This window comes from Accipiter gentilis, chromosome 12 (assembly GCF_929443795.1).
Source record: "Accipiter gentilis chromosome 12, bAccGen1.1, whole genome shotgun sequence".
Taxonomy (NCBI): Eukaryota; Metazoa; Chordata; class Aves; order Accipitriformes; family Accipitridae; genus Astur; species Astur gentilis.
In genome coordinates, this window is record NC_064891.1 from 24109236 (window position 1) to 24134668 (window position 25433).

The following is a 25433-nucleotide window of genomic DNA, read 5'->3' on the forward strand; positions in this document are numbered from 1 at the left end:
GTTTTGCTTACCTCTTGGGTTATCGCCAATGATATTGGTTTTGCCATTCCAGTACCAGAGCAGCAATGTTGCATCACGTGATCCTGAGAGAATGTAACAATTTCCTCCAATATAGGACTCAGAACGAGCAAGGCAGGTTACAACATCCCAGTGTCCAAATATTACTTGTATCAGTTTACCTAAAACACATAAAATTGATTGTTTTAAAATGACGCTTTTATTCTTTCTAAGGTAAATTAAATACATTATAAAGTATTTTAGAAATATTTTCTTTATTAAAAAAAGGTTCCAAAAAGAACTATAGTGGAGAGTACTATTTTTTTTTTCTTGGTTTGGTGGAAACTTATTTAAAAATGCAGTAGTCCATAAAAAAAAAAATTTTACAGTCCATAAATAGTATACTTTATTCAAAGGCCAATCATGCCAGAAGGATTTTTTTAATTCTATATGTTTACATTCACTTTACAGACAGGAAACATGATGGGATTCTCTTTTAAGACAAGTTTAAGGTAAGTTCACTGACAAAAGTAACAGTAACAATGCAAATCTGATGATGATGTGGGAAATGGAATCAGAAGAAGCTACAGAACACTTAGGACCCAGAGGAAATTGGTAGTGTGAGAGCACATACGTTTATATAGGGTATGCAGCTTTTGAGCATCTCCTTAAACAGAGAAAAGGAGATTTAGACAAAAAATTCCTCTTGTACCCAGGTTTTTGCATCACCATTTAAACATTTGCCAATTATTTCAACCAGCATCCCTCCCTTTTAAGAATTTCTGTAATGTTCAGAAAACCTCAGAAGACAGACCTGGAAAAAACTCTTTCACCCATTGATAAAGGATAAATACTCGTACTGCTGCTAAGAGGCATAAATGTTAAAAAGAAAGGAAAGCCCAGGCAGTTAAAAACGTGGCATTCAAGAGTCTGTATAAACATGAATATGACTATTACCTTTTAACCTTAGCTAAACAGGACAATATTTTCAGAAAAATGTGAATGTGGATGCTCATGCATAGTGGATTTGCATGTGGGAAAGGAAACACATGTAAGGTCACCCACAGCAGATCTCTGCCAGACCACCCTGCCAGAGGCTGGCTCCTACACAGCAAACGTGTCAAGCGTCCTGCTGCTTTCTGGATCTGCCAGCAGCATACGTGATCCTATAAAATGAGAATGTAAGCACTCAAATCCATCTCACTCCATTTGCTGGAGCCTAGCAACTGCGGATCTTGTACGGACGGGACAAGATACACACACACACACACACACACATTTCTTAATGCGCCTGCTTGGCCTATTTGGGTAACATGGGCCAGGCCAAATTCTGCATCCAGTGACACAAGGAAGTGTGAGGTGTGAGGTGTGATGCCATTAATGTGTGACCTCAGATTCCTCAGCCCAAATGCCCATGCATCCATTTGTGCTTTGGGCTGACTAAAGAATGAGGAAGAACAGAGGGGAAAAGAGTGATGACTTTGGAAGGATTAACAACACAAGCCAAAAAAAGAAATAGGAAATGCAAACTACTGTACTTGAAAGAAAATGTCCTGAAAAGTGTTTAAAAATAATAACTAGTAACATGACAAGTAGTAACACAAATCAGTATTGGGACTCAAATTAAGCACATCTTAACAAAATATTTTGTTGCATTTCTTAAAAACAATTAGTCGATCATATAATATGGCTAGTAGGACACATTTCATAGCCCTCTTTCTGTGCAATACAAAGGCACTATATTCATATCAAGCCACTAAATAACATTAACTGTAACAAAAGACTTAAGGGAGTGGTTCTGAGGAAAGAACAAAAATGATTTTAAGAGCCTCATTTATATAGAAGATCAAAAAGGTAATTGCATTAAAGTGGAGAAAACCTGAAAAAAAAACAAACCAAGAGAAAGGTATGAATATCTACAGAACGGGGGAATTACTTTAGTACATGAAGAAAAAATAGAATAACATGATGTCATTTAAAGGAAACCTGTACATCGGATTCAGCACAGAACACTGACAAAATTTATTAGGCAAGTATGATCCTCCAAGAGAAATTGTGAAATGAAGTACTATCACATGAACCTTTTCTAACTGGAAGGGGCAAAACCCTAGAAGGTACACTCACTGTGCAGATCTACCTTGTATCAGAAAGGAGAGTAACTCAGCGATCGAGTCTTTCACTCATCTCTGTGAGTCTCCAATAGTGTTCCACAGTGGCCACCTCTGCACACCAAGGCTTTAATTTGTGTCACAGGGTCACCTAACTGTCTCAGATGCTGACCAGTCAATAAATTTAGTCAGAAAAAGTTACTGAACTTCACAGCTAGGAGCAGTGAAACACTCACAGACTACATAACCTCATTTTGGCAATATACAAAAACGTCTTACCAAGCGTATGTTTTTCCCTGAAAATTCAAGTTGTCAATTACATGGTTTAGATTTGAGAATAATTTAATTATGTAATATATTTTTCAGCTGTATAGCCGTAGGTATTCAACTACCTGAGGTGATTTATACTTTTAGAATGCAAGTTTATGCTATAAACATTGCTGAGTTATAGAGATCTCTCTTTCAATTATATTCTATGTTTATAGGTTCTGTTCTAGAAAACAAACATTTTTCAAGGCTATTTGTTTGACAGCTGCTCATGCAGTTGCACTGCCTTGTTAGTTTTACTTTGTTACTGTGCAGCTAAGGTTCAATCAATTCCATCAAAACAAGAAATAAGCTTTTGCTCTTTCATATTAGTAAAAAAAACCCCAAAACATTAATCTCATAAGAGTTCCTCAACTTTTTTTGCTTCCTTTAATGTGAGTTGTCCTCTCTATACAGTAATATCAAACTTTACCGTACGTGCTCAGATATCCCTTTTTGACAGAACAAATTTTCTAGTTAATGTTTTATTTGACAGCTGTGCTACGAATAATTAAAAGAAAAATAAGACTCAAGTCTCTGCACTACTGAATCTAAAATGCTGTCTAGAATTCATTCCCACTGCTGGAGGAAGGTTTTATTGTGCTTCTGCTATACTGGCTGTGCTGCGAACCCATAATTTATGTTAAAATTATTTCCTGTTAAAAAAGCCCAAACAAACCCAAAATCTAATAAGAAAAACGTTCCCTTTTTGTGTAAGTGCTAAAATAGAATTGAATTCAACACTTGTGATCACTTGCCATTATGCATTACTGATCACTTCATCTTTTTCCCTTGCTGTTCTGTCCATTTCAGAATAAGTATTTCACTATTATATTCTCATTTTAATCCAAGGCAAAATAAACTACATCTGAATTCACTTGATTTAAACTAGAGCTAGAGTTGCTATATTGACAAACAGGAGACACAGAGAAGACACAAATCTCCTGCAATTTTTTTTGACAACTGTATTTTGGTTTATACCATAATTAGCTATGGTAACGAGGTGACCGGTATATCTGACTTACACAGGATGTAATTTAATGAGATATTTGTAGTTCAGATTGATCCAGGACAAAGCCACCAAAATCATACAAGTTCCTTCCGTAGGTGTAAAGTAAAATATATCCTTCAACACAAAAGTATTAGTTCTCTATTCATATAAATCATGAATATACACTGAATATTTATTACTGCTAGCTAACTTTTCTGAAGATCTCCTTTAAATTCACAGTTTTATGTAAATTTATTTTCATCAATGAAAAAATTAAGAAGGGTCTAACTAGATGTCTGTATAATGAATTGTAGGCAGTCAATACGAAGTAAAGGGAACTTCTCCTTTATAATTAAGGCTTCAAAATTGCAAAAATGACAGATATGCTAAAATACACCATGAGATCTAGTCTTAACAGATTCTCATTAAAGCATTAAAGACCATCCTGTTTTGTTAAATATTTTGGTTTTCCAAGTGTGAAAAACACTATTAACTAATATATTTAAGAAATTATGACACACATGTAGGATATTCCCTAGGGATTAATAACCTACTGGAAAGCTTGATGGCACACACACATTAACCACACCGGGTCATTAATCCCAAAGAAGTACCTTGCAGTAAGGTCGCTATTCCCATTATAAGATAATGAAAGGGAAAAAAATCATACCTATTTTTTTCTGGGGTGCCAAGGCTTTTAAATCCCTGTAGCTCTTACATTGAAAGATTCTTTTCTATTTAGCATGACACATGCATGACTTCAACAGTTTGGATACATGCCAGGTGACAGACTAATTTAACTGCTCCCCATTATATTGATCAGTTTATGTTATATGAAAGAATTTGGTGGCTCCAAATCAATTTTTCTATTATACCATAGCTTTCAAAGGCTTTCATAAATGTTCTTGCATCAGATTTCAAGACTTCACTTCTGTTCTTATTGTATGGTGCTTGCCTGCATTTCCTCAAAAAAAAAAATTCTCTGGTGCTGAAAGCCAACCAGAGTTAAATTCAAGTAAGCACTCTAAGAACAATTAGTTCTCCTGGAATGCAAAGCTTCACAAAAACTCATTTACTTGTGGAAACTACAGTATAAGAACAGGCATGCCTGTCATATAGATTTGAAGTGTGATGCTATGGTAAACAAGAGCTCCTTGTCTCATATTTGCCATCATTCCACAAAAATGATGGCATACAACACACAGTAGCAGTAGGTAAGAAAAGATTTGACAAATATTACTAATAGGGGAATAAATACATACTCCACTTTCTCCCCTGCCCCCCTTCTTTCTTTATTTGAAACAGTAGGTTGATGATGAACAGAGAAATCTTTTAGGCTATTCCCATATTTTAAAAATACATTACCTGAGTCAGTAGAATAAACTCGGAAACTCTTGTCCCAGAAGCCACAGACCAAGATGTAACGATTATCAGAGGTGATGACAAAACACTGGGAATGAACCTGAATGCTTTGGTCTAAAAGGTCAGTGATTTGCCTTCTGTGCATACCTGTATTGCTGGCTGAACAGAAAGACAAACAAATCAAGAAATTTTAGCATCCACATTCACAGAACAAAAGCACATTTTTAGAAACTTACATTCACACCAAAGCTATTCCTCACTGCTGTTACTTGTTCTTTGTGGCAGGGACATTTTCTGTCTACTTTTACTACAAAATACTCATTACGCTTCTGGGAACAATGCTAATTCCTTGTAGTATATATTCTAAAATAGAAGAAAGCCCTTCTTTAAGTCAAATGCAGCTGACAAATATAAATGAAAGATTGCAAAAGGAATGATACATAAAAACGTAATAAGCTTCCTTCCCTGCTTCTTCTAGTATAGGAAATTAAAAATTAGGAAACAGATGAAGGGAATGTAATTGTAAGACAGTACATATACATATATGCTATATAGTGGCTCAACTGCAGCAGACAATGGAATTATGATTTCAAAATCATACAAAAGTTGTACTGGATTGCAAGCATTGTAATTTAAAAAAAGGCTAACTGCAGTAAACGTCACTATCATTTCACAGGTTTTTGAGCATTGCACAAGAATTAACCAGCTTATCTCCACAATCTCCTTTAGGATTGAGAAAATAATTAACCCTACTTTGATCACCTGCTGTTTTATTTCCCCAGATAATCCTGCATTGTGAACCCACAGAATGGACAGGAATCAATTAACGAACACATTTTTCATATTATATTTTGCCCTTATTAATCGATGTGTGTGCATATATATATACACACACATATGGGTCCCTATAGATATATATAATGAAAATCCTACACTGTAGGAAGAACTTTTAATATGCTTTGCTTCTGAGGGAACCTGACTCCCATCCCAGGCAAGTAAGTTCTCCTGGACCTGGGTTTGTCTGTAGACTGCTCGGAGCATCATTACTTCCATTCCAGGTGGTCTCCCAGCCCTGTCTCTGTCCTGGTCTTGTGCTCCTCTTTACTCTTAACTTCCTTCCATTCTCACAGTCTAGCTATCCCCTAAGCCTTGGGCTTATTCCATTTACTCCATATCAAATCCTTAATTTATTTATGCTTTTGCTATGTTTAACATGTTGATACTGTCTTGTCCATATGGCTAGCAAATAATTTAGCAAGGTATTGCCACTTGCTCCGCAGATAACACATAACGGGGCCTTGACTGCTGTTGGGACCACTTAAAGAGTAACAACAACGTATTATAAATTCACAGTGAAGCATTCCGTATGATAAAATAATGGCAAATACACCCCTCAAAAAACATGCGGATCAACACATTCAGTGCAGGTAAGACCTTCGAAAAAATTCGCCTCAGACAGAGGTCTGGGATCTACGTCATATCAGACATTGCTGCTTTACATCTTCCTGGGCAACTGGAAAATGAGGACAGCAGGAATCCCTCCTTATGACTAAGGCAGCAACAAGATTCCTGCTATAACCATGAAAGTGTAATTTTGTGGTCCTCTTAGGTGCCATTTCTAGGTAAACGTGTCTAGCCACAATTAAAAACCTTTAATATTATCTACATAATTACTTGCTTGTACCCAATGATGCTACTTAACAGCGACAAAGAAAGCCTTAAACCTTCTAAACTATGTCCAATACAATCACAAGGCTGATCTGAGATCTATTGTATGAAGAGAATATTAAACCATTTTTCAGAACTGTAAACATTAATTTTAAAGGTGTTTATACCAATCAAAAGGCAAAGTATTTTGTAAATTAAAGGCAAGCCTGAAAATGGAATTATAATTTTAAAATTATGAAAAATGCAAATGAAGATAAAAATTTTATTTCCTTCCTAATGTTCTTCACAATATGTAGAAACATTATCGGACAGGCCCAATGTGATTTTGGTTTTTTTGCTGTGGTGTTTCTTTATATTTTTAAGATCTACTTGATGGCAGATTCTAAAGCAGAATATACACTTCCTGCTCCAAACATTTTTTAGATAAAATCTATTTCAGGAAGGAAAGGAGAGTTACAGCATATGTCCTCCTCATTATAGTTTATAAGTACTGCATTATTCAGATGGGAATTGATTTTAAAAACTTTGGAAAAACATTTTTTCAGCTTTATAAAATGGTTCGGTATGCCCACACTGTTCCTGATTTAATTATCATAGAGCTTACCCAGTAAAATGGCTACAAAGCAACAGTCTGTATCTACAGACCAATACAATGCAGTTCCTACTGGGATATGCATATTAGTTTTGAAACTGGCTGACACACCTGTCATTCTAACCTATCTAGGCAAGTTCATTTTTGCTCTGATTTTTCCATGCTTCTATAATTGGCCACTTCACTTCTTTTTCATTTAAACTACCATCCTGAAATGGACAGTTTAAAAAACAGCTAAGTTAGAAGACTAATAGAATTGGGGGCGCGGAATGGAATCGTGTCTTCTTTGCTCCTGCGAACTGTCCTACAACTAGTCTGTATTTTGGGGTTAGGTTGTTTGAATTTTTGGTTTTTGATCACGTTTAAGGTTCCATTTGCCATGCTACAGGCTCCTGAATTACAGTCCAAGTATGCACTCCCCAAAGTTGGGTCTGTAATGAAAGAACTGACCAAACTCTAACCACGCTAATAGAAAAATCAGCTCTATATAAACTAATAAACCTCTATAATAAAAAGTCATGAATTGAATCTATTACACTGAGTCATTAAATAAGAGAAAGACATTCCTCCACTCCTTTTTAATAAAAGAAAATCATACACAAATTTAACTAGTGGTGCTGATCAAAAGATCCAATACCCTTGAAAAATGAATACTAATATCTCAATACTAAAACGGAGCGGGCAATATATTTCAACTTTGAAACCACTTTGCAATTACACATTAATCCCCTCAGCCTGAACAGCAGGTCTATGAAGAAAGGATTGATCTCCTTTAATGATGAAACCCTGGCACCATGGTTTTATTTTTCACAACACGGTGCAGTTAAGAACCCCACTGTTATTATGAAAATTTCTTCAGCAAAGGAGCTCCATCACATTACCAGTGCACCAATTCATCATAACGTGCCTCGCTCCTGCTCATCAACAAGTCTGAGTGATGAAAAGATCCAATATTATCCTGACAGTACTTCATGCACATTCTCAATCACACATTATTACAGCATCCATATTAATTTTCACTGACACGCGTCCTAGGCCTGTTCAAATTAGGCAAACCAACGAGGGGGAGTTGATGAAATACCAGCATAGCCACAGCTCATTGCATTCCAATTTGCATGCAAATGGTTTATCAGGAAAATTCCATTCCCAGCAACCAGCAAGTGAAAAACAACCGTAATCTACACTTCAGGGCCACCATACAGAGCTTAATGAATCGCAAAGAGAGAAGGAAGTGACAGACCTATGAGAGGATCGATTTCCACTGGCAGCTGGTAAGGCTGGTCTTGTACAGCACCTTGATGAGCTGGAATTCAGGAAAGAAGATTTTAAAACTCTGCATTTTTTTAATACATGAAACCACATACATTTTACAAATCAAAGCTACGTCCTTTTTTTTTAACTATTCAAGATTCTTCTGCATCAGTTGAATTAAAAAAAAAATAAAAATTCCAGGTGCTTTCACAGGCTGCTTATTAAACATTTATTTTAGATTAGTGCTATTCTGAATGTATGCCATCAGCAGCAGCTCCGGTCCTGAGCCATAAGCTCTAGCAGATGCTTTACTGGCAACCTCTCCTGTCGCAACAAAACAAAATTAAGTGGTAAAGAGCACTGAAAACAAAATGTGACAACCATCTGCTGACTGTAGCAAATACTATTTTCCTCTTTACTTTTTAAAGCACTGCTTTGAACAAGTGAAGCACAAAGGACATTTTTTTTTAAAAGTCACTTTATGATGCAGACAGGGAAATCTCATAGTCATCTAGTATTTAAGGATTCATCCATCACCAAAACCCATTTATTTGCAAGTTTGCACAGAAGTCAATATATAATTCTGCCGACCTACATTTCATCTGGGCACCTGGCATACTAGTGAAATGTTTACCTCCTGAATTTTCCTCCAGTGTTAAAAAAGAAAAAAAAAAAGAAGAAAAAAAAGAAGAAAAAAAAAAAAGAAGCCTTTTTTTTTCCACAGCCTCACTAAAAACAAACAAGCAAGCAAGCAAACTCCCCCACCCCCAGCCCACAAGACATTCTTGGAAGCAGAACAAAAAATAATGGCTGAATACTTACACCTATGATTTTCCTATCTACCATCTATAGCTTAATATAAAAATTAGTATCAATAGCAGGGTTTCATGAGTAACTGGAAAGTCATAGTTCTGCTGCAATGAAACACTAACACAGAACAAAACATGAAATCCACGTGACAAAATGGAGGCACCCTCTTGGGCACCAGTGCCATTAGATGTCAGCAAAGCCACCAAACTCATATACAAAAGCAGGAATGAGATTTTTAATTACACATCACTGACAACTGGTCACTTGGCAACTTAACTTTTTTATCATGGTGCCTCATTAGTAAAGACAATGCTGAGCCCACAGCAGGAGAAACGGCGTAGCAATGATACCTGCCCTCTAATCCTAGCAGATCCCATTTTGGTATAAAATTTGAAGGCTACAATAGCGAAGGCTAGTCGCAGGAGTCCGTACCCAGATATCTTAAGCATAGCACTCCATTGACAGTCTGCAGCTGACCAGTCTGCTCTCAAAACGGTGGGGTGAGGAGGGTTTTGGTTTTGGTTGGTTGGCTTTTGTTTGCCTTGAACTGTATGTTTTCTTGAGCTCTTTGTAAAGGCAAGACGAGTGTAAAATGCTTCTAAATGAAAAAATAGTGACTCAGAGGCACAGCTTACTGGTCTCCCTTCCAGAGGTGAGGGAAAAACCAAAATCTGAAGGTTTTGTTCAACTCAAAACAGTTGATTACTACGCTCAACGACTGGCTTGCTTGCCGACAGATTATCAACCAGCAGATTTACAAGGAAATCAAAATCAACTCCTACCACTTCAGGACCTCTTCTTTTCCCATGACTGTTGTATGTCCACAAAGGCTATTTTTTAAAAGCCTTGATTATTATATGACCATGGTCACACATCCAAGGTATGAGAGGATATTGCCATCCTCCTTTCAAACAAATGTCAAGAGCCCTGTAAATAGTTCCTGCTCACAAGCTGTTATCTAGACAAGCCTCCCTTCCCTCCCTTCCTTCCCACCTTTCTTTTTAAGCATTTCTTGGGTGGGTGAAATAATACATAGATGTTTCTATTTGTACAATGTTGAGAGGTAATTTGTAAGAATTAGGAAAAAGTGTGGGAGTCATCTGGCTTTTTTCAAAATGTAATCAAGGACCACGGGTCCAGATTTCTTAGTAGGAATTTCAGTGATGTGAATATTACCCTGGTGCAAATATCCTCTCTTTAAGTTATTTGAGTAGAAACTCTTTCTTCCCTTTCTTGAAAAGCCTTTGACCAGATTTACTGCATAGCACTGAAATAAACTCCTTTCATGGCTTGGGCCTGAAACTGTCATAGTCAGGGAAATAGTCAGGGAAAGGACCATGAGTGCCTTTAAGATTAGAGAACCCTAGAATTGAAAACAGCATGAATATATTCTCAAGCCCAACACATTTTTAAAGGAAAATTAATTTGATTGGTTGCTATGCAAATGGATATGTTGTTTTCCTTTCATATTGACAAATACATAAGCACCTAATAACTTTGGGATGTTTAAGTTAGAGAAGATAGAGATTTCCCATATTATTTTATCTTCTAATTCTCATTGGGCGGCTTTAACATCAGAATATGGTGTTTATAAACAACTAGAAGAAGATAGCAGAAAAGATTTCAAGCAAGTTCTACATGCTTTAAAACTTCTCTTTGACATGATGTGGTTCAGGCTTCCATCTCACTGAAAAACAAATTCAAGAGAAAAGAGCGTGACTTTATCACAATCAAGCAGTGATTATATACTGGTTTTGTCTTCTTGTATAGTGCCTGATGGCCTGGAAAGCAACCTATTGTTGTTACAAACCTTTTGGGTGCTATGCATCTTACTACACAATAGTTCATATTAATTTTTTAAGGAGAAACTAAGTCCACATGTGAAGAGCACGCTGTGTCAATCAACTGGACTTGCTCTTCATACTTTAAATTTAAAACAGTTCTACAGCAAATTTTGAAACAGACAACAGAAGTACTGCTTGATGGCAGTGGTTTCTTAGGCTACGTACTTTAATTCACTTACCAGGAAGATTGTGCCACTTGTTTACAGCAAATAGCCTATTTGCAGTAACAGTGATCACAGCAGGAGTGGCCAGACCAGGCTGGGTGTTGGCTGCTACGTGAGTGACAGGGGAGTTAGATGGGAACTTTAGAACCATGATAACGTCCTGTTGAGCTTGGTCTGTGAACATCAACGGACTCTGCAGGAGGAGATACTGTTGAGTGCACACAACAAGAACCCAAATACACGGGAAAAGAAAACATGGGGAGGAGGAAAGAAGACAGGACAAGAGAAGGAAGACTGGATTAAAACACAAGATTCAATAGCAGCTGCAGTGAAAAGCAAATGCAGTAATAGTGGACAGGCTTGTGGAAACAACCATTTTCGGTAGAAAAACCTTCAAGTACACTATTAATCTGAGGGCCTTGTTGAACACAGGGTGTCTATATACAAACTTTGCTACAGATCACAGCAGATTAAACTAAAAGTTTCCAATCGCCTGTCTCTGCCAAAAGAATTCTCCTTCGTATCTGCAGAGATAGTATGTCAAGGAAAGCAATGTCAAACTACGATGGAACAAAAACAAAACAAACAAACAAACAAACCAAGAAAAGTAAAAAAAAAAAAAAAAAAAAAAAAAAAAGGCGAGCAAAAGAAATTCCCACTCCCAGAGATTGTCTCAAGTTGCATTAAGTTGGCAGACTGCAATTCTTTACAAGCCAGATGAGAACATGAAAGCACATTAAAATAAACAGATACGCACATACACTAGATATATGTTCTGTATATATTTCTGGTGTACAAAAATAAGATTTATGAATGCAAAGTAGAAGGCTTCACTGCAAATGTGTTTCAAAGGACAAACATAATTAAATGCAGTTGTAAAGAATATAAAGTGGACGTGATTACAGACACTATCCTGCATTGTTTCTAGAAATACCACAGGGAGGGAATGAATCCAGACTCTCATTTTCAACATAATATTTTTAGGTTTTATTTTTTAATTTAATAAGTTGAAAAGTTTAATAACTTTTTAACTAAGCTCTCTAACAATACTGCAAATGTCGAAACAAAATATTGAAGACCTTAGATCAGGATATCAAACATGAGGAGGAAAAGCAAAACTTAATGGGTTTGTGATGGTGTGGTGTACCTAAAAAAAAGGGAACTCCATTGAGATGTAGAAATACAACCATCCTAGTTCACCAGTAGCCATATTGCTCTAGTATTTGTAATTTTCTAATAACTGAATTAGAACACTAGTGAAGTGTTCTTGGCTATTTTCCACCTGCAATATTTCATTACATATATGTGTATGTAAGTGCATACATTTAATGTATATTTATACAGAACAAATAAAAAAATTAAATACATTTGCATTTTTATTATCACTCCTTTTTAAAAAGTTATTAAGAGTACTTAGAAAAACATATTGCTCTATGAATTCCTATTTACAGTCTTTGCATAAAGGTGTAAATAAAAGCAACTAATAAGCTACCCAGACACCCTTCTGAGCAAGTGGCTAAAAGCCAATCAATATTATGAGTTAATCCTCCCTGGATGCTCATTCAATTAAAGGTGTCAGTAATGCCTCATCTGATGTGGCCTCAATTAAATCCAGCTATCTGATGGTTGAAAACACAAGGGGATACAGCAACAGCAGCAAAACCAGACAAATAGGCAGCCTTCGTGTGACTGCTAATTACTACACCTGGTGTATATTATGGCTTGTGCACTTAACACAGCACGTGGTAGCTCTCAATTCGGCTGTATTCATGCATACATGCACACACACACGAAAACAGAAAACTCAGTAAATAATGCAACTAGAAATAATTCAGAATTGTAACAGGAAAAACATCCTTACTGTATTTCACCTCCAGGAATACTACTTTTAAAAGCACTTAATATAGTGCTATTATAAAATCATGTATTAATAACCACAAAACTGGTCAAAGCAAGTGGAGAACTAAGGGGTTTCTTTTCTGTGTGTACCTCAGCCCCAAAACCAACAGGAGTTAGGAACAGTTAACTTCATAAAATTTAACTTCTTCCATTACATACTAAATCTTTACTAATTCAGCGTCATGAAAAATATTATGATAAAACCACACAAACTGCTTCCTGGCATCAAATTTATTTATTTATGTAACAATGGGTCTGACAAATACGTCAACAATCAACTTCTCAAGTTCCCCCTCTTCCTGAAACAAATCCCTCTAAATTAGGGCAAGTGCCTAGTCCATGGCACCATGACAGACGGACGTATGACGAGGGCGCTTGGGCTCCCCAGCATCCCTGTTAACGGGGCTCTTCTGAAAGAGAGAGCCCCGTGGGTTGCACACACATGTCACTGCAGTGGTCTGCAGCCCTGGGACACTACGTGGGGGGTGCAAGGGGCCAGCAGATCACAAATCAGCACAATCAGCTCCGTCCATCCAGGTACATGGGATCCCAGAGCAGGAGCATGTCTACAGCACAGCTGTCAAAGCGCGTAGTATGTACTGGCTGCAGAAAGGGGGATGGGGATGGGGAGACAGTCACCTGAGCAAGTCTCATGTACAACACATGACATATCTGAGAAAGGCTAGTAGCTCAATTTGACCATAAAGTTTACATTTCTTAGACTCCTACATCACAAGGTTTGTAAGCTACTTTGGAAACATTTCAGATTTTTGTGTCATTTTTCTAAAACCTTTTGCAATTCAGATATGATTTTAATCTAATAACATTAGTCTGCTTGAGTAGGACATACATCTTACAGAACATACAAGAAGAAAATGTCTTTTTTTATATTTCAGTGTAAAATGTCCATCTTAACAATAAGGGAATGTAACCTTTTGAAAACCTTGTGAATTAGCAGACCATTTGCTCCACTTGTCAGAGTATCACTTAACATACTTAGTTCTGGATCTATGACAACACAAATGATATTTTAGACCAAAGGACTGCACACAACATGATATGGAAAGTAATCAGTAATAAAATAATAGTTTGTATAATAAAATTATATTAGACACAAGTAGAGGTAAAAGGGAAAGCATGTTAATGCTCACTGCCTGGATTTTATCACCCTAGCTTTACTGCAAAACACATTTAGTCACATTCTTTGCTATGTAAGTTTCAGCTCATGAATTCCTAGTAATCCTGGTTTTAGGGGAAAACCTATGCCTAGGGGAAAACACAAGGAAGTTCCACCTCCTAAATCCATGCTTCCTGGGGAATCTGCCAAAGATTAACTAAATTGTCTCCATGATGACTGGCTCTCACCTGTACAGGTATGGTATTAAAAAAATCAACTGATGAAGTGTTCTTAGATTACACTGACAAAAAAGGTCTGTACTAGAAATCAATACAATCCTTTCAGCAATAAATAAAATAATAGTTAAGCACTGCATACATTCCCGGTCCTACAAAATCGTAATTCATCTGCTGTTTTTAATAACACAATTCCACAACCACATAAAAGCAAAGCGAAGTGGCCGGTTTTGTAATTTTAAGATAGCAAAGGAAATGAACAAAATGGCAGGTCACAAAGAGTTAACATGGTACTTACCACCTGCATGGCAGAACTTCTTGGAGGATGTGGTTCTATGAGCAGTTGGGAAGGGGTCTGTCCAAAACTTCGTATTTGAGCTTCAACAGCCTGGAAAAGGCACAGGCAGGTTTGCATGTTAAGAGGTGCTAATTACAGGCAATAGAACCATAACTGTCACCTGAAAATGTCATTCCACACTTCTGGCTTGTTTCATGTTGAAAATCAACCCCGTGTGTTCACTGTGGGGCTAAGTGCTTGGCACTGGTACTGAGAATGAGGTAATCACTTTAGTACTGTGGATGCTATTTCCATGAGAAACTCTGCAAAACCTCATCCTGCTCAATGATATTAAACAGAAACAAGCTATTATAATCAGAAACCCTCTTTATTGGCTCCATTTTTCCTTTCTAACACTGGCTTATCCTGTTTGTATCATAACTCAGAAACAAAAGTCAATTTTTTAAAAGTTTCTATAGGTATTAAGAGTGTTCTATTTTCTATTGAAACTTCATTGCTTAGTTTCACAGCAATAACTACAACAAAAGCGACACCAAGCTTTTTTCTTATTTTCATATTTATTCAAAAAGAGCAAACAACTTTAGGATACATTAAAGTACCAACAGCAAGGCTAATATTAAATGCAGCTGAAGCGGAAAACGTGAAGATACAATGCAACAGATTTTTTTTAAAAGTTTCTCTGTAACTCTAGCAACATCTTTTATCACTTTCTTCATAGGGCACACATGAAGATACCACCTCATGCTTAGTTATTTCTTAAAAATAATTATTCTGAAATGTGTGAACTTATACCTCTTCCCTAGGCATGTCCAACTAGTTTTCCATGTTGCCACCTATTGGCCCACTGGCTTAAAGATAAAATCAAGCAGCCAAAATTCAACTAATTATTTCTTCAGGCCCCTGCACTATCCACAGAAACGGGCTAATACTACAGAAAATCTTAAACCATTCAGCTTAGATTAAAACTCTTTCATTGTGAGCTAGACTAAGTAAAATTACCTTGCACTTGCTGTGGGCTAACAGACTGCATATGGGCCGATATTTTAGTTTCTCTGTTGCATGGTGCATTGAGCCCTACCTTCTCCAAAGTGTCTAGTGATGCTGAGTACCTAGATGAGGCATTAGCAAGTCGTACTTTCAAAAGAAGTCCTGAACATCAGGCCCTTCAGGAAAGCGTTTTAAATGAGAACTTGAATGCTAAAACACAAAACCACTAGCCACTTTTTAGCTATTAGAACACCAAGTTTTTCTCTCAGATATTCTTATTTTTCAACATACCCTGAGGCTCCCTACACTTACATTTCCTGTTCTATTTTAGCCACCCGTTAAAATTTTTGAGACAATGGAGTAACACTTATGCTGATCTTATTCTTACAAACAACTATTTTTTAGATGATAATAATAATAAAGACTATTACGAGGACACACAATGTTCTTCTGTTACAGAAATAACAAAACCAAAAGTAGAATGCACCTGAGGCCTTAAGATCATCAAAAATAATCATCCTCTGATAGGAAACATGCCATCCAAAACACTTGACCTTATTACATTTGGCACAGCATTTGAAACATCTGAACTCACCAGAACAGGAGTTGCAATTACTTTATGGACAGATTCTAACCCTCTTGCCCACTCTGGGAAGCACCTTAATCTTTAAAGAGCTAGTGAATAACAAGTTTATCAAAAAGCTGGCTGAAATCTGACACACAAACACTGTGATTCAATGAGTGCTCTTTGAGAAACAGCAATATCAGATTTGTGAAACGCTAAAGCTCAGTAAGACCATCAGAGTCCCCTTTCTAGCAATGAGACATGCTACATTAAAATTCAAAACTGGGTTTTTGTGACTCAAGATATCAAGGGAATCTGAAGTCCCTTTAGACATGAGGCATTAACAAAGCAACAGCATACCGGTCAGCAGCTCTACCCTTTCCACAAATAGCTGTTAGTTTCAAAATCATCCAGATTGAAAAGATTTGCCTACATCTACTTGCAGATTGAGTGGAATATTTTTACTACCAAATATGTTGCATTGAGGGTAGAACCAGAAGTACACAGGAGGAGCAGAATGCAGACAGTCCTGGATGTCAGTTAGTCAGTGCCTGTTAAAATCTTTATGGAAAATCTACAGTCTATAGGATCCACTATTTATTTCCTATAAGATACATTTTCAATGTATTATTCAAAATGAATAAAATATTCTTGAAGCACAACTCCCACGCATTTCTTTTACAGGTGAAAATAGAATAGATAAAATGAGGAAATAATAAGCTTCAGATTTGTTAACTTCCTTGTATACTGACTTACGATCAGTACAGAAACTTCCATTCCCAAATAGTCCATGTTCAGCATTTAAAGGGAGTCAGAATTTTGTCTTACACATGAAATCTGGTATGTCCTTTAATTCCCAATGCTACTTCTACAAACTGTACCCTCTTACATAGTGCCAGTACTAAGAAAGGGAAAATGTAACACAAGATACCACATATTGCTGCAGAGTGTTTCAAATACTTCAAATACATTCAACTTAACAAGAGCCCAAACTGATGTAGAACAAACATCAGATGTTATAACTGCTTTAATCAATGAAAGATCAGCAGTCAGAATGCTATTTTCCACAGTCCAGATCTCAGGGGAACTCACCACCTTCCAGCAACATAAAAACTGGAAGAGGCATAATATGCTTCCACTGCTTACACACATATATGGTGCTCATCACAATCACACTCCTAGACCACACAACGGCAGCAGAAGAACAGCTATTTATCTCCCACTCACCCTCAGAGTAGAAGAGAATCCCTCTGAGATATTAAAAACAAGTATAAAATATTCTACTCAGCCCGCAAGTAGATAGTCACTGCCTGTTTTCACATAGTGTTCTGTCAGAACTGGTGAAACTGCTGACCAATGGGACAATGCTTTTGCAAAAGCCTGCCTTAGAGGACCACAAATTCTCCACTTGCAGTCTTTAACAGACAGTTTCTACATCCATGTTTATGATCTAGTTTGAGTTCGGGATTTACAGTTCCGGCACAAACAAGTCTTTTAGACTCCTTAGGTTCCATCTTGTCCTTCCAAAACATATGAGAGCCTACATTTCTAGGATTACAATAGCGCCCTGACACAATCCTTCCCTTTTAGCCAAAAGAACCGGGAAAAATCTACATTCAGATTGTGTCCTACCACAGGTAACAAGGTATCATAGAACATCAAAACTGCACATAGAGTAAAGGCACAGATATTTGTATCTTTATGTCCTCTTTACCGACATCTTCAGAGATCCAAAAGAAATTTGAAAACCTGTGGAGTAAATGCAACAACACTTGGACAATTATGGCTAGACATAGTGGCTAGACTTCAGCATAAAAACCTTTTGCATTCCTTTTAATCACCAAGAATAAAGTAAATATTTCTTTATTTAGCTTCCACATTTCTTAATTATGACCAAGAGAGTGTGCTAGCAACCCCAAATGATTCCTTCCTTTCCCCAGATTGTATTCAAAGTCAATCCATATGTCACCTCCATGTTCTGATGATGTCTCGGCCAGAAGGATCACATACAGAAGGATGCAAGATGACCTCCCTCTGTCAGCGGAAACATGTGATGGTGGAGCTAGAATCAATCCCCATTCTCTCTATTTACATAACAATAGAAAGAGAAATACAGGGCATTTTAGCCACCGGGTGTCACTCAGACTTTTGTTCAAGCTGTCAAAGAAAATCAGCTAGGAGCAGGGAATCTTTTCCTCAGAGAGGTAATTAATATCTCCTTTGAAGAAAACAACCTACCATTTACCTGAGAATATACAGTAAAATGATCATCAGTCAAGAAGTCATCAACTCACTTTCTAACAAATTATAGCCCAGCTTCTAACTTAATTTTCTTGAAAAATGTATTACTAGCATTAGGTGACATTACTAAGAGACAGCCAGCTTCTTCTAGTGGCAGAGGAAGGGCACGCGTTCTCACATTGCTGAATCCCTCTGGACCATACAACCATTTACATTATTGTAGGTGGAAGCATTTGGGAAATTTGCACAACTTGTTTCACACCTATTAAAGGCACTATATAACTTGAAAGGAATCACCTTTCTTTGAAAGATATCTTTAGTTCCACAAACTCTTATCTCTGAAAGCATGCTGCATACCACAAAGTAAAAGATAGTATCACTCAACATTTTGTTTCACTGCTTCTCAAATATCTCAGTAAAATAGCCTTCTTCCTCTTAATCCTCTACAAAAACAAAACTTTGGTAGGGCCAGAATTGTTCCAGATGCTACAACAAGAAGTAATAAAATGAAACAAGGTAACTAACCCTTTACAATAATCCATACAGTATGCATCTCAAACCACATACTTAAATGATAAACATGGTATTTCTAATGTTAACTAATTTACAAGTATGAAAGCCATAAGCAAATTTTACAAGTTAACATTTACCCCATTACCACAATAACCTGTTCTTTAGAAGTCTCCTGGATCATCTCTCTTCTTGGGGGGTGGGATGGGGAGAAGGGGAATAGGGAAGTAAATTAAAAGAGGAAGAGTGAAAAACTTGAAAACTTGGCTTAGCTACAATGTAGCTTTTGGCCACTGCTTAGTACAGACATTTTCAGTCTCTGAATTTACCCTCTAATCTAACTGTGAAGAAAGTTAATTCAACAGTATGCAGTACCCACCAAATACGGCTGTAAATTTTTTGGGAAGGAGGGTGATGGGGAGGTTGAACATATGGATGCAGTTAAGGTAAAAACAGATGTTTGTTACTTTTCTTTGCAGCAACACTCAGAAACTAAGTCAAAATTGCTTTTTTTTCATGTTTATGTCTGAAAGAACTATAAAATTAAATATGAGGCAGGGCGGGCGGAGGGGGAACTGCAGTGAGTGTCACAGAGAAAGAATGAAACCGTCTCCAGTTTTGAACTCAAATCCTGAGATGAAGGCCTATACAGTTAAAAGGCAAGACATACACCATTTAACTGTAGATTTAAAGACCCTTAAAGGGACTAGTTCAGAGTTGCTTTCATCATGCCTGCTCGGACACAAAACACCAAATTGTCTGAAGAGTCTAACGGCACAGCATACCCATGTTAAAATGCACGCCTCGGTCTGAATGCACGACAAGCTACAACCTTACCGTTTGCTACGAAGAGGCTACTTTCAGTCAATGTCCCTTTACAGATCTACACTGAAGTACTTCCAGTTACTTCTCAAATCTGTAAGATTTAGCTGCCAAACATTTGAAAACCCAGGTGAAATAACATCACTAATTGTAATACATATTCTTTCAGCATACGTGTTAGGGACAGGAAATGTTTTGGGTTCATCCTCCATCTTTCTACCCAGTATTTACATCCAGAAAATAACAGCCCTTGCAAAAATAATTACTTTGGCTCTCTGCCGCTCCTACCTCACTTTTCAATATTCAAAAAGGTTTACACACATGTTCCTCAGTGATTTCTATTGGCTTGAGCGATATGCAATTATGATTACTTGCTTTCCCTTTCCTTCCACCCAGATGTTGCTTTACAGCACCAGACAGACCTCTCAGACAGCAAAGTTGAACGGCTTAGCGGCCAATTGACTAGCTCCCTTCCCCATGGGACCATGATTAAAATCAAGCTCTGATAAAAAGTGATCAGAAAACCTCTTCTGACCAGATAGTCACTTAGACTCCTACAGTAAGATTCTTAGTTAAATTCCTCATGGACTACAGAGGCACAGATAACACTAGCTGGAGAACAAGCATGATTCATAACAATTAGATAAAATTGCTGAAAACAGCCTAAAGGTTATAGAAGAGAAGTTCTTTGTAGTACCATCTCCCCTTGTTTCATAACAATCCCCGTTAGGTCAAGATTGTGAAAAATGGGCAAAATGCTTTTCTGACACAGGCAATGTATATGCTTGCTGACTGTACACCTGCCCTGGGGATACTGCACTACACTTGACCCAGGGAAAAAATACAGCGCTCAAATGTTAGTACCATAAATTCACACACTCCCATCCGCTGTTTTAAAAATAAAATGAGCAGCCTAATTGCTTCATGCTTCATGCCAGAAAAATCTTGTTTCAACTTCGCAAATCAACCCTTTTATACTCAAACACTTTAATTTTTTTGCTTTATCATTGTACTACTCACTTAACATACTGGTTTAAAGAAAATTGCCTACACTAGCTTTGAAATCTAACGAACAGCAGGTGAGGGAAGGAAGCAAGAAGAGAAGGAAGGCTATAGAAAACATACTGTAAGATCAAGAGTTACATGCTGTTCTCTAGGTTCATTAAACATGCCCGCACAACATTTGTGATATACCCTCTGTTAGCCAAGCGGAGTGTTAAGAGATGCCTGTTGCAGCCCACTAATGCAGTTACTACTTCAACTCAAGTAACACAGGTTTATGGCTTCAGAGCTGAAGCGTGAGCATAAATATTGCCAACAACCTGCAGAGGGGGACATTATTAGAGTACACCAGCAAGTTGGTATGAAGTAAGAAGTGCACAAGCTTTACCTGCTGCAGTGCATTGGGGATACAGGTAACAAAACTGAGTATGCCTCATTACACAAGAAAACAACATACAAATGTAGAAATGAAAGCCATCAAATATAAATGAAGCACAGGGTTTTCTTCTTCCTTCCTTGTAAGAAACACATCTATTGTATAATATTTTTCTTTTTTTCTCCTCCTCCCACTGCCTAATTTCAGTTCCTTCTGACTGCTCAAAATACCATAGTTGTCTGTTTGGAAGTTGGTTACTAGTCTAACCAGTTGTTATTTATTAAATCCAAACTACTATAGATAGTTGGAGCCAGGAGAGGTTACCCTACACAGGATTTGGGTTTTTTCTCAAAGCTATTTGCAATTCATTATACGAATAATACTTTCTTCTGTTCGCGTGACAGAAAAGTTTAGAAGGGAGCATAGAGTAGGATACCTTTCACCAGACCTTTAAAAACAAAACCACTAACCCAGCTCTTAAACTACATTAAGAAATTTTCTGTGAGAATAAAGAAAAATGAAGTCTTTTTGTCCACACAAATCAGTATGCAATTACATGGCAGTCATTAAAGTGAAACAGGAAGTAATCACAGTTTGTGAGAATACAAATAGATCCCCCTCAGGGCCATGCAAGTTGCTCCAATCTGAATATATACATTCCAGGCATATTAAGCAGAGGCATAGCACGGCCTGGCTGCAATCTCCAGTTCACGCAGCTGTCCGTCTACTGCAGCGTAATCCCAGCTGCCAATCTGAAAGAAACCAGTTAGTCAGAGCAGACACAACCAACAGAAACAAATGTCACTCAATAATGTTCAGAGGCACTGGGTTCATGGATAATTTCAAACAGTATCTCTGTCTGGAGCACTGATGTGCTCATTCAAAACACCTAAATCTTTGGCTACTGGAAAGAAGCAGATAAAAAAACTAGAACTAGAAAAACAGGCCTGGTAGTACTTCAAAGAGACTGACAAAATAAAAAGGGAAAAGAATCTAAAAAGAAAGTTAAGATGAATTTAAAGACCTGCAAATAAATCTGGATTCAGTACAAGCAAAATCCTAAGCAGCTCTGGGGCTAGGGTTTTTTTTTAAATATAACAGTCTCCGTTTTATTTGAGCACCACAACCAAAATTGCCTCATGTCTCTTTCCACTGTGGCAGTTGAAGATTTCAAGAGAGCAACTCATTGCTTTCATTTAAAATCAATAATTATCACACAGAAAAGAGTGGCATTGCCACGTGCAATACCATGAAATTTCATCAATTTCTGGCATTATTCATTCACTCCTCGAAATAGCTAAACATAATCTTTAAAACTTGCTGCCTTCACATAGTCTACTTGCTATTTAGCTGACTCCAAATTTTCTGATATAAAACTTTTTCCTCTGGAAAAAAGCAATCTGTTCCAATCTGTTAGCATTCCACTGAATTTCTTCAACTTTGATGCTATCTCTATTTATTAAATAAAAAAGCTTCATTAAAACAAAATATTTCTATCTGAAGGAGGTTAATACACTGATGTAAGAATCCAATATTTAATGGTCTTTAACGGTCTCAGGTGATCACCTTTCAGAATCTGTAACAACTGTGAAAAAGAAACAAATAATTCATTTTGCTAACCTAAGAAACACATTTATTTAAACTAAGTCATAACTACTACCTTCAAGATCAAATTTTTTATTTTCAAAGTATGGGTACAATATTATCTCAGAGTCTTCTACTGCAGTGAATGAACTTTTTGTTATCATTTAACAAAATGTAACGTTTAACTGAGACTTGATTTTTGGCCACTGCTTGAGGAAAAGCACCTTCGGCATGACCGCAAGCTTTCTCACTCAAGAAGCAGCTATTGTTCAAATATAACTAATAACTAATATAATACAGTTTGCTAAGTAAATACCACACCACATCTGCAGCACAGTGGGAACATGGATGAGCTAGACACCCTAGGCTGCAATGAGCAACTACAATGAAAACACTCCAAACAAAAATTTTTAGTTTCCCAATTACTGTGAAAGTCAATACAGGTATTGATGGACTGCATAAAGAGCCTGCAAATAATCAGAGCATGCTGATGACACAAAAAATAATGAGGTTTTTGTAGCCTGTTCACTTCCATGTTTGATTCAAGGCTAAATGACTTAGTGTATGATAACTGTAGCTAGTATACACTAGTATATCTCATCCTTTCCACATACGGAAGAGGAAAAAAAAAGTTAAAAAGCAGAAATGCTTTCTCTTCAAAACAGTTACTTCTGAAGGATTATGAACATCACTTTTTTCCATTCCTTGTTTACCTTTTGATTACTCTTTCTTATTTAATGCTGGCCAACAAATATGTCAGCTATCTAAGACTGACCAGCCAGGCACAAATGAAAATGTAAAGAGCCCAGGGGGTCTCAAGGCCTCTCTGGCTCTGATAGATCCACAAGACAGGTCAAGCAAGAAGAGGTGAGGGAACTGACTGCACTGAAAATTTCTATCCTTTGAATTTCAATCAGGGGCTGAGGAAAAAAAAGTGCACTTGGAGCTGAAGAACTAATCTACATGAGTTACCTCCTTCCAAAAAGCTTTACTCCTTCCAGCCAAAGCAGTTGTTTGATTCTTATTTTTTTAATCCTTATACATCAGGCATCTCAGTCCTGCTTTAATTAACTCTAAAATACCACTCTTTTTGCTGCTGGATAGAGAAGCAGAAGCACCAGATAAAATTAGAATCTATTCTGTAATGAAGGACAAAAGAGAACATCCGAGTCAAGTATTTTGCTGGATCAAAACCTAGCTGAATATTTTTGTGTCCGTTTCTAAGTGCTGTAGTAAATACATAAGTTAAGACAAAGGGCAATAAACCCCCATTTGTCATGCCATGTCAAACTCTGGGCTGAATGGAATCAAAGAAGTGCCACACCTCCCAGATATCACAGTAAACACTCGCTTATGCTCATTTTGCCCGTTTACTCCATCACCACAGATAGGTCACAGTGTGAGCTGAGATGTGAGAATTAATAGGTAAATGATATGAACTGGTGGCGGGAATGGTGCTCCTGTTATTTTAACGCTCCTTTTACCAGAAGAAAACACTTCATCTTTTCATGGGAGAGCCCCGACGCCCGGCCAAGCTGTTTTCATGCAGTAGTGGTACCTGCCCACGCACGACAGCAACGGAGGCCCTGTCTTAGCTACGTTATCCTGCTCTGCACACCTTCAGAGGAAAAGACCAGAGCACGGGTTTGGTTGCAGTTGACGTGTCCACCTCTCCCTAGCCATGAAATCAGTATGCTTCCTTTGAATATATTCTTCTTAATTCCGCTTCCATATAATGGCATTTTAATATAGACCTGCAATTAAAACTAGACCAATTCTTAACATTTATTTGGCTTTTCACACTGTTCCTGTGCTGTACAATGTCAAGCATGCCATCTGTGCAACACACTTCTGGCCAGAGATGATTCAAAGATTCTTTCTACAGTATGTTGAATTTTGCCTGCATGAATTTGTTACTTACTGAATTCAGCACATCCAAATTTACTGCTCTGTGACAGTGTTTTATAATCACTTGATCCTATTTTTTGAAACTCATCGCAGCCACAACAAAGACTGTTGCCCAACCTGCTAAAAACAGACTGATCGTTTTCCCAACTATTTAGTAAATGTTAACTATGCTATAAATACAAATTGTGTTTATACTTTGTGAAAGATTCACTGTTGTCAGAGTTCTCCAGCTGAGTTAGAGCTGAAATATGCTATTAAGTCCCACCATGAACACAGCTACAAGAGAGGCCAAAAATGCTTTCTTTGGGATAAGATATCAGATCTGCTACTGCTGTCATGAAACTGGGGTCATGTAAACTAAACATCCTTGAAACTTCTTTTGGAAAGCACAGAAGTCTCTCAAACTGTAAATATTTAAAAATAAAATTAGACTCATAAGAGATAGGTCTAAGATACATAAAACGTACCCAAAGATATTAATCTCAGGCAACATTTAAAAGCTATTATCCATAGAATAATTTATCCCATATGCCTTAAAACTGAAAATAAAAGAATTATTTCCTCTCTTTATATAATCAGAAGTGGCACATTCAAATAACATACCAAATGCTACGTCCAAGCTGATTCTTCACAATTTTTGCAACTCCTCGGTTCATATGGAAATAAAATATCAACAGTAGAAATCAAGGTGCCGATAGAATGGAGAAAGCTGTGCTTCCTAATGTTAAACAGACTACCTTCATGTAACAAAAAGGCACCTTCTCTTCAAAGGAAGAAGTATACAACAACTGAATC

General features: G+C 37.2%; 1 protein-coding gene across 4 annotated transcripts in view; it reads right to left on the bottom strand.

Annotated features, from left to right (window-relative positions):
- LRBA (LPS responsive beige-like anchor protein) overlaps positions 1–25433 on the bottom strand; it is a 434838-nt gene that overhangs the window by 29806 nt on the left and 379599 nt on the right. For 3 of the 4 annotated variants that reach the window (XM_049815176.1, XM_049815173.1, XM_049815172.1), the window contains 5 exons: positions 14644–14733; positions 11109–11301; positions 8265–8327; positions 4768–4923; positions 12–179 (listed from right to left, as the gene is read on the bottom strand). In XM_049815176.1, the coding sequence (XP_049671133.1) occupies positions 12–179; positions 4768–4923; positions 8265–8327; positions 11109–11301; positions 14644–14733 (670 nt within the window). The remainder of the gene's footprint in view (positions 1–11; positions 180–4767; positions 4924–8264; positions 8328–11108; positions 11302–14643; positions 14734–25433) is intronic. The other variant, XM_049815174.1, reaches the window with a different exon arrangement.